At 40.1% G+C, this 14,484-nt stretch overlaps 1 protein-coding gene across 4 annotated transcripts in view; it reads left to right on the forward strand.

Annotated features, from left to right (window-relative positions):
• Nucleotides 1–11,575, forward strand: part of pak5 (p21 (RAC1) activated kinase 5) — a 72,574-nt gene extending 60,999 nt beyond the window's left edge. For all 4 annotated transcript variants that reach the window (XM_023347631.1, XM_023347629.1, XM_023347630.1 and 1 more), the window contains 8 exons: nt 2,127–2,336; nt 3,354–3,495; nt 3,612–3,766; nt 4,638–4,771; nt 8,497–8,623; nt 8,997–9,122; nt 9,222–9,356; nt 10,257–11,575. In XM_023347631.1, coding sequence (XP_023203399.1) covers nt 2,127–2,336; nt 3,354–3,495; nt 3,612–3,766; nt 4,638–4,771; nt 8,497–8,623; nt 8,997–9,122; nt 9,222–9,356; nt 10,257–10,412 — 1,185 coding nt within the window. In that variant the 3' untranslated portion in view covers nt 10,413–11,575. The remainder of the gene's footprint in view (nt 1–2,126; nt 2,337–3,353; nt 3,496–3,611; nt 3,767–4,637; nt 4,772–8,496; nt 8,624–8,996; nt 9,123–9,221; nt 9,357–10,256) is intronic.
• Nucleotides 11,576–14,484: the final 2,909 nt, after the last annotated feature.

Raw genomic sequence — 14,484 nt, forward strand, 5'->3', positions numbered from 1 at the left:
GCTTTGCTACACAGACTTCACTTTGACAAGAAGTATTCTCGTATGTACTTCAAGAATACATGAAGTATTCTTGAATAATGGTTGTAAATTGCAGTAGCAAATCCAGAAATCGCCTTTCACAAATAACAAAGTATCTCAATATTGGGTCCTAAAGTAACCGTCTTTTCTTTGAACGAACTGTTCCAAGCCAATCTCATGAGGAGTTATATTTTCCTCTAGTAGAAAACAGCCAAATTGCTGTAACATCAGGGGGTAAAATATGATTATGAGCGAGAGAAAAGTGGTCATTTCGTAAGGTGTGTGAAGTCTCCGCATCACTCTTCGAAGCGATCGAAGCCTCATTATGCTCATTATTATCGTTATCACAGCTCACCTACCTTCCTCACAGTAAGTCGGGCGGCGGAGAGGGAAAACTGGGTTTGCTGATGCAGATCCCAGGGTGCTGCAGCGAAAACCCATTTAACCTGTGCGCCTCAGTACATAGCCACTCTGAGGAGAAACAGCCAGAGAGAATGCAATAGTAGCAGAAAAGTGATTCGGGAGAAGGTCATTTTTCAGTTTTTCCTTGTCTTTGCTGTTTATCGACGCAACGCAAGTTTGGGCATTTGTATTTATCCATTTATTTTTGCACAGGCATTATACCTTTGCTGCACATTTTGTGCAGCAAAGGTATAATGTTTCTAATTTCATTTGAGGGCACAAAATAATGTTTAAATCCAAAACTTTAAGAAGTTCCATAGATATAAAGGCTTATTATAAAACTGCTGACATGGCATTTTCCTATTTAGAGCATTACAGTAGCAACATTTGGAGTTCTTCTCCAAATGATGACAATGTGAGAGTTAATGCGCTTAATGTTTTCTTTGATTGTTTAAGATCGTGCTCAAAAAGGAATAATGAGGGGGAGGGAGGAGTAGCAGAGCCCATCCTTCTCTTCCCTCTGCAACCATTTCTTCTTTTTCTCTCCGTCAGCCCACTCACGCCCCCACACCCGAAAGTAAATCCTTCTCTTTCCTCCGCTATTGTTGGGAGCTGTTTGGGATGTAATCGTAGACAGCATGGAGTCTCCTCTCCGCTCTCTCTGACTCCGTGTTTCGTGCCGGAGTGTGAGAGCTCAGTGCGGCAGCTCTCGGTGACAAATTGATGTTGCGGCACTTTCCCTTTCTGCAGCCTTAGCATAAAACTGGCCGAACGATGTTCCACCGCGGAATTCAATTTCACAGTTGAGTTGGGTTGTTGATTACCCTGCCAAACTCAGATTAATGTGCGTTTAACCAACATGGATCAGGAGACCCTTGGCTGACAGCCAGCTTACAGCGCCGGCCGACTCCGGGTGAGGCTGGGGAGGAGACTGAGGGGGGCAAATAAGTAACGGGGGGCTCCCGGCTCCCCCTCCAACACCTGCCTCGCACTGATTGATTGAAAGAGTCCATGTAATTATACACCATCCCAACACATCAGGCCTCCTCCTCCTGCCCTGTCTGTACACATGTGGGAGTGTATATGTGTCAGGGTAAAGACAAATGGCACAGAAGGAACCCAATAAAGGGGAGGACAGAGGGCTTTTTAATTTACTCTCAGTATACTTGTGAAGAATGAAAAAAAAAAAAAGAAAAGAAAAATGCCGGTCGAGCATCATTCCTGGAAGGTGTGGCGTACGTAATTTAATTTAGTCTGAGACTCTCAGCGCCTTCACTTTTTTCACCGTGTGGTCTTTGTGGCTAATATTTGTCATATGAATTCCCATATTTTTTTTCTTTAAACTCGTCTCACGTACACGAATGCTTAAAACGCATCACACTTTTATATATGCTTTACATTTTCTTCATCTAGCCATATCCAGACATTTATTAGGTAATTTACATTAAAAAAAAAAAACAACCTATTTCACTCTACCTCAGGCTCCAGTGGAATGCTGTACGGTTTGTTGGTAAGTCACCTGTTCTGCAACAATTTGTAACTTTGTATGATACTTCTATTCCAATACTCCTTTCCACATTTTTTAAAAATTTAATATTTAAACATGTCTGACTGAGTCAGTCAAACATCATGAAGATCCCCGTTATGAATTGTCTTTTCATCTGTATGTTAGGTTTAAATCACCGACATTGGCCCTTTTCTTTCAGGGTGATTATGAGCGTTCGTCGCGTGACGAAAGTCCCCAAGTCGCAGGTGCTGACACCTACCTTCGAGGGCCTCTCAAGCTACCTCAGAGCCACAACAAGCTGCCCGGCTACCCACCAGCACACCTCCCTTACCCCCCCATGTTTCACCATTACAAGCCCTCTCCGTACCACCATCCTCCCTCCCAGCCCAGCCCACCGTACACCCCGCAGGTACAGTACGGTCTGGTCTTCTGACAAAAACGCGCTTTTAAGTATAAGTAACATTTATTGACTGTGTAATAATAATAATAACAGCATAAACTGAAATAACTTTTTCCCTTTTTTCTTTTTTTTTTAAATGTGGCGATCATTTCCTGCCAATTTAGGACCGAAAAGGAATTTTCATTGGGGTGCCCACACACACATCCTTAAAGAGTTTTTAAAAGTCTTAAAATCATGTATCTAAAATGAAGACCTTAAGATTCAAATTCAGTTCAAATTCACAAATGCTTTATTGATCCCAAAGGGAAATTAAATCTTGTTTTAACTCATGTCAATTCTTCAAAAAGTTATTGTGGAGGGCGATGGTTGTTTGCACAAAAGATCTCCTGTAGAGGTCTGTGTTACAGCGGAGAGCCTCTGATTAAAGACACTCTGGTTTTCTCAGATAATTTCCTGAAAAGGATCAGGGTTGCTCACAATTTTCTTGATTTTAATCTATGTAAAATCATCTCCAGAGGTTTCTCATTTAAATTTCTTAAATTCATAAAGAAAAGCAAGTTAGCCTTTAATATGTCAGTTACAGGCCCCGAGTTTTGTCTTGACAGAGGGATTTGATCTGTATGTCTTTTTTTCTGTCTGGAAAAAGTTTGAGTCGCAGTCGGACGTCTTCATTGCATTTTTCTGATCCGAGACGGCGGATGCAAAAACACTAGCTAGCATGGCCAAGTGTAAATTTGCCACAAGTTGGCTGGGCCAGGTTTGTACATTTCTGTGAAGATATATGTTTTAAATTTAATTCATGATGATCTCAAAAGTGCCTTTGAAGACATTTAAAAGTGAGTTGGCGAAACCTACGGAAACCCTATTTATGGTATCAACTCACAAGTCTAATTTTGGCTTCTTTTTTTCTTTCTGTGCTCAGAACTTTCTTTAAAAAGAGAATCCCACCAAAATTACAAAAGCAAAGTGTCTTTATTCTTTTTGTTTTGTCTTGATTTGCATGTGAATGTGTCTGCGTTCATCCAGGGGGCCTACTCGCAGCCTTCATCCCCTTACATACCCCCAGGAGCTTATCCTCCTCCTTCGTGGGGGTCAAGCTCAGACACGCAGCCTTCCAGAGTCTCCCATGAGCAGTTCAGAGCTGCACTCCAGCTGGTGGTCAACCCAGGTGAGAACACCAGAAAAGAAGCACGGAAGCACAGATGGATACTGTGGCTTCCTCGGAGTGGGGATTTTTTCTTTTCCTTTTTTTTTTTTTAAAGAAAAGGCTTTGCTCGCCAACAGGCGACCCTCGGGAATACCTGGACAACTTCATCAAGATTGGCGAGGGCTCCACGGGGATCGTGTGCATCGCCAGCGAGAAGCACAGCGGCAAGCAGGTGGCGGTCAAGAAGATGGATCTCAGAAAACAGCAGCGGAGAGAACTGCTCTTTAACGAGGTGGGGGCGGGGGGGAAACATATACTGACACGGCTCAACCTTACTGCTAACTTTGTAATGTTCATGGGGGATTATCCCAATAGATTCGTTTCCATGAGGAATTTAATGGTTTCATTTTGGATTCCTGCACGGCTATTATTTGTCACAGATTGTTGACGTCTTAAATAAGCAGCAGCAGCAGAACTGGAGCTGGTCTGTGTAGCGTCATTAAACGTGCTACTTTGTGTGGAACACACAAAAAATAAATCTCTTTTGTCAGGTAATAAAAAAAAGTAGTTAATCTCACCACTGTTTTTTTTTTTTTTTTTTAAATATAGCGAAGGCAATTCAATTACTAAGACATTTCTGTATCTGTAATTGCATTTATTTGCAAATTGAGCAAGTGTTTACTCCGAAAGTCTTAAGCGAGTAATTTATTCAGAGATGTGCGTGCACACAGTGGACTTAACTGGAATTTTATTTTTGTTTTTCTTGTATACGTATAAGTCGTCACAAACTGCTCAGTGGCCGTAATGTTACATGGAGACTGAAGTGGACCTACAGACCGGTTCTGTGTTCTGGAGAGACAGAGAGTCCGGGTGCATGGATGAAGACCGTGTTGGTTCCCATGTAATCCTATTATTTCTGAATGTAATCCCATCAAGGTTAAACCTGCATCAGAAGGGAAACGTTACATTTTACCCAGTAAATTACAAGTTATAGTTATTAAATGGCAAAACTGTAAGATGTTTTTTAGAACATATTTTATTTTCACTTGTGAAAATTCAAATAAATTGTAGTTTATTGCAATGGATTTGACATTGATTGTTGAATACGTGACTTCTTTAGCAGGTAATTTACACGCAGCTTTTTCCATCCTTCTCTGTTGAAGGTGGTGATCATGAGGGACTATCATCATGAAAACGTTGTGGACATGTACAACAGTTACTTGGTGGGAGACGAGCTGTGGGTGGTCATGGAGTTCCTGGAGGGCGGGGCGCTCACCGACATCGTGACTCACACCAGGTAACCAAACACGCTTCATAAATGCGGCTTAAAAATTACTGCTGACATGTGAAGAGCTTTGGTTTGAGGCTTAATATCAGTAAATGTACTCCACCATCATTTTATTTATTTATGTTTGGTTTTTTTGGAGCCAGAAAAGTGAAATATTTTGAGTAAAGCCAGCAGCATAATTGGTTTATCTGCACCTTAAGTGTTATTAGTAGTAACAGTTGTAATAGAAAAGTAGTAGAAGTTGCATCTTGACATTCTAACCAACATTTTTAAGGTTTAAAGTAATCTTTTTATTTCACTATTTTACCTGGAAGTCATTTTGAACTGAAGTGTATAAAAGTTTGCCTTGAGAATGAGACTATGAAAATAGAGGAGGTACAAGTATATTGAATATATTGAATATTATTCAATATTAATCATATTGGATAATATGATTAAATATATTATTCAATATTTTTGCTGTCCTACTATAAGCAGGTAATACTAAAAGTCCTTAGACATCTGGCTAAATGTTAACTCACTTCAGGAATTATTATTTCAGTCATGTTCTCCTCGTTAGTACAGTGGTGAGTATCCCTGCGTGTCACGCGGGAGACCGGGGTTCGATTTTTGAAGTTCGAAGTTCGAAGTTTGTTTCAGGTCCCCCTTGAAAATGAGATCTAGATCTCAACGGAGTTTACCTGATTAAATAAAGGAATAAAAAAAAAAAATTAGAGTAGCTGAAAAGCAGATTATGTTACACATTTCATTTTATTTCATTTCCATTGTAATTTTCTTTAATTTGGCAATAATAACTACTGGAAATTTGATTATGGTTTTCAATCAAATTGGTAAATGTCCTATAGTACTTTTTCACATAAAAATGTAAGAAAACAACTTTAAAAAGAATGTAACTGAACCCTAAAAGAAACTGGTTTCAGGTTTCTAGTTCAAACCATAGAAACCTGGAAATGTCCATCCAATCTATTTGGAGGACATATTAGGAAACATAATAAAGGTGGATAAGTTCAATCCAAAACCGGCTCAACAGTTTAAGAAGAATTTTTTTTTCCCCACTCACCAACTTTCTAAATAGTGATAGTGTAGCTGAGTTGTGTTTCTAAGCGGCCTTCCTCATTGTTTTAAGCTTACTTTGTGCTCGGTGTGTAATTACAGTCATTTGCGTTGAGTGTCAGCAGTAACGCTCCACGGTGTCGGCTGCTAATAACACGCTTTGTTGGGGCCGAGCGCCACTGCTGCCGTGAAGGACTTTGAACGCTCTCCCACGCAGATGTTTGCCTGTTTGTGTGTCGAGTGTGTGTGTGTGTGTGTGTGTGTGTGTGTAAAGGAGAAAGTTTAGGCACACATGAGTGCTTCTGGGAATACTGATGGAGAGACTGGTGAAAAAAAAAACAAAAAAACATTACCTCACTCTCTCTGAACTTTATTTTTGGAGGTTGTTTCAGTGAACCAAAAACAAAAATCTCAACAAATCTCATACATCTGAGGAATTATTTATCATTCTTAGATTTACTGCACTCTCTGAAATACTGAATGATTTTACCTAATGGAGTTTTGATGAAAACTATAAGAGTAAATTAAAAACATTTATGTATATTGTAGTGTATTTTCAGTCCAACTGAAATCTTCCCAGTGTTTCTGTGAAGCTCTTTGTTGCTTTAATAATAGCTGCAGGTTGCACATTGTGCCCTCATCAGTTTCTTCTGCTCTTGGCAGCCAGCTTACACACTCAAGTGTAACACACACACACACCCCCACCCACCCGCACGCACACATTCTTTCAGTCATGTTACCAGTGGCACAATTAAATATCATAGTGTAGATTTCAATTAGAATTTTACTCATTTAATGAGTTTTTTAATTTTAAATCTATATAATAAGCTGCTTTTTTTTCATCCATGTGTTATTCTCTTTCTCCTTCACAAGCTTTCCAGGCTCATTAAAGTTGTTTTCCACATTGTCAAACAATTTCCTTTTTCAGTGAACATGTTTTTCCACTGTTCACCAGTGGGTGGGTGTGTGTGTGTGTGTGTGTGTGCTAAAGAGGGAGAGTATGAGTGGAGGCTGGGGGGGGAGATTGCAGAGGTGATTTGTTTTTGCATACTCCTCTCAATCCTGTTCGTTTTAAGTTAACCAGATGGTGTTTTTTTCCCCTCTATTTTCTGAGAGCTCATTAAACTCCTGTGATTGGAAAAGCATACATGTGTGACTGAAATAAAATAACAACAACAAAAATTAAGAAGGAAAGAAATCTGCGTCAAGCTAGACGATATGTGTGTGCCTGGTTAAAACATTTGTGTCTGTGCGCATGTTTGTCACAATGAAACTTTTTCTTCTTTTGAGTAAATCCTTTCACAGTTTGGAGGAGAAGAGTACGCACTGTATTTGCGCGCACATACGGGCGCAACGCATCTGCGTGTCCCTTCGTAGAGTTTTCCACAAATATAAACGAGGAGAGATCAGCACGCAATCCCTCAGCAAAGGCACAGGATGGCCAGGCCAGCTGGGTCTGGATGTTAATGTTCAGTGAGGCTGTGTGGGCTCAGTCAGATGAACTGCATCGCCCTGTCTCTCCATATGGGACCCTCCTGCCTGCTTGAACATCATGGCTGCAGCCGCTCTAGGCTACAGGGGGATGTCTAACAAACTGCATCTCTAAACCCCATCTCTTTGTTCGGCTAATGTTCGGTTTTTAAAGGACTTTAAAATTAAGACTTTCAAGTCTAAAGATGTGTTCTGTTAGTCACTAATTTAAAAAATTGATAAAATATTTGCTTTTTTATAAAAAGTGTAATTTTTCTGATGGGTTAAGCAATGTATGGTATGACTTGAGTAAACTACAACAAAATTGTTGCAAAGTTGCTGTTTTGCTAACTCTATGCAGACCAAAACAAAGCCTGGATTCAAATCTAGGACATTTTTCCTACAAGGCAACATTATATGCAGCCTGATATTTCACACAGTTATGCCCAAAATTACATTTACAGGGTTTTGTTCTCAGGAGAAAATGTATACACTCAACCCATGGCAGATTATTTTTATTCAACAAAGACGCTTCTTTTGGAAAATCAGGAGTTTCTCAAAAAAGATAATAGTCATAATATTCATATTATGTCACATGGCATGTCAAAAATGATTGATACCCTTCTCAGTAACCAATATAAAAATATTTGTTGATTTTATAGCACTAGATTAATTTCTAAAAACAAGAAAAACATTAATATTACTTTGAGTCATTTGGATTTCCTTGGCAGATTTCAGATTAGCTGTATTTTACAATAAAGTTAGTGCCTCTGCAGGAGGTGTGGAAGTTTTTTGTTACTCAAGATGGCAAGACCAAGTTCATTCAAACTCAAAACATGACCGTTTTTCAGCTTCGGTGCATGCAGCATGCCCACTTCAAACGTCTGACCAATTATAGCTGTCCGACACCACACAACAACAAATGACTTGATGAAATGTTCTGCTCTCTGTGGAATACATAGAGGTATAAGAAGATGACATTAGCAAGTGTTAGCTCAGGCATTAGCTCACGAAGCCAGCCCTCTGTCACCTGCGTAACAGAAATGTGGATAGTAACTTTGTCAACTGAATCACTTGGCATCTGATTCAAAGTGCTGAAATCTGCAGAGTTATGACGTAAAACCGTTACAGTATTGAATGCGAAGCTTTTTTCTTCCACCTTTGTGGTCTGGTTACCGACCCGCGCCTACAGCTGCGTTTGCTTCCTGCAGGATGAACGAGGAGCAGATTGCGACCGTGTGTCTGTCGGTGCTGAGAGCTCTGTCCTACCTGCACACACAGGGCGTCATTCACCGAGACATAAAGAGCGACTCCATCCTGCTGACCAGCGACGGCAGGGTAAGTGCAGTTCACACAATCTTTTCAGGCAATCGAGCAGTTTGTCCTTAAAGGTACTCCAGGCTTTGGCCACTTATCGACATTAATGCACTCTGACCTGCTTCGTGGGTGCTGTTCTTCACTTGTATGCAGGCAGTGTGAGAAACTCACTCATTCATCAATTACAACTCGTGCCCGAGTAATTAAATCCTACATAATGCCTCCTAACTACTTGATAAGACATGATTAACTGAGGCATAATTAACTGCTAATAGGAGAGATTAGTGTCTTCTCTCGAAGCTCTTCATCACATGGGGTCAGGATAATTCTGATCTAATATATTTCCCACTACATGTCCTGGTAGCATATCTGCATGTGTGTGTGTGTTTTGCAGATCAAGCTGTCAGACTTTGGCTTTTGTGCCCAAGTTTCCAAAGAGGTGCCGAAGAGGAAATCTCTTGTGGGCACTCCCTACTGGATGGCACCGGAGGTCATCTCAAGAATACCTTACGGGACTGAGGTCAGAACATGTGCCTCCGTGTTGCCGTACCTTCACAGAGGTGGTTGGCTGTGAGAGGGTTTCGTGAGTAGTAACGCATCGGTTTCTTTGGGTGTCAAGGTGGACATCTGGTCTTTAGGCATTATGGTGATCGAGATGGTGGACGGAGAACCCCCTTACTTTAACGAGCCCCCTCTGCAGGCCATGAGGAGGATACGAGACAACCTTCCCCCACGGCTAAAGGAATCCCACAAGGTACGGAAAGAAACAGGGCAGGATTATTCAAGAAAAGATGGAAGTACGTAGTTAATAAGTTCACTGGTTGTTTGTTTGGTTTACAGTTTTATTTGGCAACATTTAGCAATTGGATTAGCAGAATTTGACTCAGACTCAACAAAAGCGGGAATAACAGTAAATGAAGTATGGTAACGGTAAACGAGGTGAAAGGGATTAGGAGAAAATGGAAAGTGACACAAAAATATGCCGATCAGTGCACAATTTAGCCAACATTATAAACCTTTTAAGTAGTCTAACAGTCTTTAAATGTGCTTAACATATCAACCAAAGTAATGTAGCAATATCTCACACTAAAGAGTTTAATGCAAGCTGTGACAAGATAAAAAACAACCTGCTAATTAGTGTAGAATGACTTTTGGCCACATTTAGCAATGCTTTTGGCAGTAAGGCTGTGAAAATGTGTAATTGTGAAAATAGAATCCTTATAAAAGAACATTTAAAAGATTTTGTAAACTGGTGGAGGCTTTGAGATGAAGTAAAAGTAGGTGAGTTCAGTGGAAAACGTGACTTGGTCGTATTGGATATTGTCATTGCAATTGCAATGTAAAGTTGACCTTAAATCGTGCAGCCCTAGTTGTTAGGTAAGTGATCAAAGCTAGAACTTCATCTAAATTGAATGAAGGTTTCATTAGCTCTACTGTGCTAATGAGCTAATTAGCACAGTAGAGTGCTAATTGGAGCCCTACTTGTTTAGCTCCAAATTTCTGCGCTAAAACAAATCTAAGCAGCTCTTTTCTAGTCAGTGAACGTTCTCTCATAAGTGTTTCCAACTTTTAAAAACCGTAATTAGCGTACTGCAGTTTACTTTACGGTAAATCAAAATGCGAAGAAAAAAAACAAGTGTGTTGCATCCTGCAGGTATCGTCGGTGCTGCGGTCCTTCCTGGACATGATGCTGGTGAGGGAGCCGTCGCAGAGAGCCACTGCCCAGGAGCTCATCCAGCACCCATTCCTCAAGCTGTCCGGACCGCCGTCCTGCATCGTTCCCCTCATGAGACACTACCGCCATCGTTGATCTCCTGGCCTAATCGCGTCCTCTTCCACACTAAAAAAAAAACAAAAATACAGGCTTACTCACCCAGTCAAAACAACCTACAGCGTGATGGCCCGCCACTAACACCTGTAACCGTAAACGTAGATTAGCGCGAGGAATATTTAAGAAGTATGTTTTTAAAAACACACGCACACAGAAAAGAAGAAGAAGGAGGAGAAGAATGAGCTATCGGGACGTTCTGTTGAGCCGGTTCGCGACGCTGCACTCTCCTTTCTTCCTAGACTCAAGAGTCTCCAGCTGCACGTAGACTCATAGTAGCCATCAGCCTTCCACAGCTTCTGAAGGGTGCGCTGAGTTGCTGGCGAGGCAGAAGGACCTAAGTGACCCCCGCTGCTCCAAAGCAGAGCAGCAGAGGGCCAAACAGTCAGTGTGACGAGAGAGGCTTTTGACCGCCATCAGTCCATCATTTAGAGAGGGACAGGCTGTGTCCTAGCAGCCGAGGCTAGCGCCGACAAGGTCACTCGCATCCCTCTCTCTTCTCACACACACACACACACACACACACACGTCAAAACGCGAAAATGTATTTTAGAGAAACCTGTAACATTTTCTGTACAGTTTTGATAATTTGCAGTATTTTATCGTGTCGTAACTATTGTGATATGAGCAGTATTAAATAGAATTTCTGCAGAGATCTTTCCTACTGTTTATAATCCAGTTTTTGCTTAAAGATATAAGAGATATTCCAAATAAATCCAGCTAAACCTAACTGTTACTAAAAGTACTTAATATATTTATGATCTCAACATTTGTAGACAGAACTTCCATTAAATGTTTGAAAAAAAAAAAAAGGGTAATGTCAGAATTTTCTATGACATTTTGAAGTATTTATTTATTTATTGGATTTGGAGTGATATTTTTTATTTGTAGTGTGGCCTTTTTTTCAGTTTTTTTAATTATTATTTATTTATGTTTTCTCCACGATTCTTAATGCACTCGAGCAAAAGCAGTGATATCAGTTGTTATGTAATCCAAGCAATACCCCAAACCTATTTGTAAAACTATCAAGCCCAGCTTTTATGATACTGTAATACCATGCGTTTCAACGTAGCACAGATTGTGTGGATTTGGCAAAAAAAAAAAAAAAAGACTATTCCTTGCCTTTTTAAAATTTTCCTTAACTACTTCGAGTTATCTTGCCAGCACACAGAGATCAGGATGCTGACATAAAAAAAAGGTCTTATTTTCCACTCGCATCCTCATCCCACCTCCGTCTCTTGTCGTCACTGGAACCGTGCTGCCATTCTCATCTCCAGTCGAACCAGAGCAACAGTGTAATCCTCCTTCCTACATCCTCTTTACCCATCAGTCACTGTGATATGTACATATGACTGTGAGCGTGAGTCTGTGTTTGTCGGAGAGCAAAAGAGTCGGAGCGTACGTGTCTCTGTACAGCATCTGAAAGCGTGTGCCTGCGTGTTGTCCGCCCGCTAATCCTCGACACTGGGTCAACATCTGAATGAGTATACACTTATTTGTGGTTTTGGCTTGTACAGTGATATTGCATGTTTGTTTTCAGTGAAGCTGGTTTCAATTAAAAAAAGAGACGCACATAAAAAAAAAACAAAAAAAACATCAAGTTGTGTTGCATGGATTTTTCTTTCATCGCCTTTTCCGATCTACCGTACTTCTCTCTCGGTGTCTCATATCAATCAGAGATGATTTTTGTTGCCGTTTATCAGCACACTGTCGATTTGCACCGGGGGAGCTTTGTACAGTCATCATCGGTTTTTCTCTTTCTTTTCTTTCTTTCTTTTTTTGTTTTGTTTGGTTTTTTAAGACTTTCATGTTCTCTAAATTCAAAAGTTCTCATTTCAAACAAATCCACCCCAACTTGGCCGCTTAGGAGAGAAGCAAAACGACACATCCATGGATTGGTGTTGCTATAATATATTATGTTTTTGGTCTTTCTTTCCTATAAGCCATTTCCCACTAAAACACAGTAATGGGATATTGATTCAGTTCAGACAAAGAATGGAGCTTCTTTTTCAGAGAGGAAGGCCAGTGAGCGAAAACATGAAAAGTAGGTGGAAAAGGGTGGCCACAGCAAACCTTTTTAAATGTTGTTAAACATGTTTAAATGTATAATTAGGATAAGCTAGATTGGATTATGCAAATATTCAGAAACCATTAATACGCTCCGAATCAATCAGTCAAAAGAGTGAACTGTTTTCCTTTTCAGGGAACTCTCTATGTTAGAATAAAAAGAAATTACTATGGGAACTCTGCGTACACCTCATGATTCAGAGCTGATGAAAATCAACCAAAACGTTTGACAAGTTTAATTAAAAAATAAGTCATAAATCCACAAACAAACTTAATTAAAACACTACATTTAACCCAACAATTTACGTATTAAAACAGTAATGTATGGAACTTACGAGTTACTCTTAAGAATGTACCTAAAATGAATCAAAGAAAGACAATTAATAACCCAAGCTGACAGGCTGGGCAAAGACTAACTCTGGAAGAGCTGCTGAGATTTGTATTTCTAGATTTGTATTTCTAGATTTGTATTTCTAGATTTGTATTTCTAGGTGGGGAATTTAACAGAAGAACTACTTGAATGGAGCAGCAAGAGGAAAGCCATTTCCAGTTAAGGTGCTTTGGTCATACAAAACACTTTGTGGAGGAGAATTAACATTACACATCAACCTTGAGACATCATCACCTCTGTAAAACATGGTTGTGGCAGCAGCAGGCTGTGGTAAAGTTTTTCTCCAGCAGGTAAAAGGAAGCTGGTTGGAGTTGATATGAAGATGGATGGAGCTGAATACAGGGCAATAATGGAGAGATAATAAACTCTTGAAGAGTCCTAAAGGCTCTAGACTGGGGCAAGGTTTTACCTCTACAACTTTCCAGAACATACAGCCAAAGATACAACAGATCAACGCAGACACATGCATTAAAAACTAAAAATCCAACCAAGAACTTTTGTCATAAATATTAAAACTGAGGGTCATACATAATTTCTGTCCATTCTGACCTTGAGCAATTGCACAAAGAATGATGGTAGAGAGCCACCTTATTCTCGTATCACTTTACAATTAAGTCATTTGTTTATTTTTAGGGTCTTTGAGGTGAAGAACTCATGGTTCTCAGGTGAGCAACGTCGTAGACCCGAATGGGTACCATTTCGAAAGACCTGCTGGTTATCCGACAGTGCAACGGAAGTGGAGTGACGTCATGTTAATTAGACGACACCTGTGAAGTTCACTGTGAGCGAGTCAGAAGGAGAACACCCAACATGTCGACATATGAATTATAGCAATATTCTTTTAGCAAAAGCTATTTTAATATACAGTCTCTGTCGCTTTTGAGTGTAAAGATTTACGTATTTGTCAAGAGAGCCAGCTCTCAAGGTAAATAAAGTTGGAAGGTGAGGCTCTCTCTCTGTTAACATATTTAACTTTTTCTTTAATCCAGTAATTGACGCAGTCTTGTATTCTGGACACATTTACAGCGGGTTAAACAAACGGAACGTCAACTGGAGGTAAAGCTACTGGGCGAAACCCGTCCGCTGGACCACAGGTGAGGTAAATTGCTCTTAGGAATGTGTGGTTTTGTTTTTGCTAACTTATGGACTACGTAAGAAGGGCACGCGAAGCATGTCTTTTGTTATCAGGTGGAGGTGGTGGCTGAATTAATATGGGTCAGTTCAGCCCGTGCTCGTTATTGAGGACGTAGCGCAGCAGTGCTATTTAGCACAGTGGGTTTACTGTAGCTTTAAATGTTGCCATAGCAATATTTTAGTTTCATTTACTATTTTATTCGGTAAAGCAATGCTAAAGTTCTCATCAGGATATGTCATAATGTACAAGGAGTAAAGGAGAGTCATCCCACCAGCTGCAGTATTTGTCAGTGTTGTAAGGACTCCTATCTCTTGGACACCATAAACAAAAACAAGTCCTGCCTTGGAAATGTGTTGACAAGCTGCACAAGCAAAATGTTACTTCTTTCTCTGTCTTTTTTAAATTTTTTAATTTTTTAGTTCTGGGACAAAAAACAAAATGTTCTCGTCCTGTGGAGTATA

Source organism: Xiphophorus maculatus, chromosome 15, assembly GCF_002775205.1.
Source record: "Xiphophorus maculatus strain JP 163 A chromosome 15, X_maculatus-5.0-male, whole genome shotgun sequence".
Lineage (NCBI taxonomy): Eukaryota > Metazoa > Chordata > Actinopteri > Cyprinodontiformes > Poeciliidae > Xiphophorus > Xiphophorus maculatus.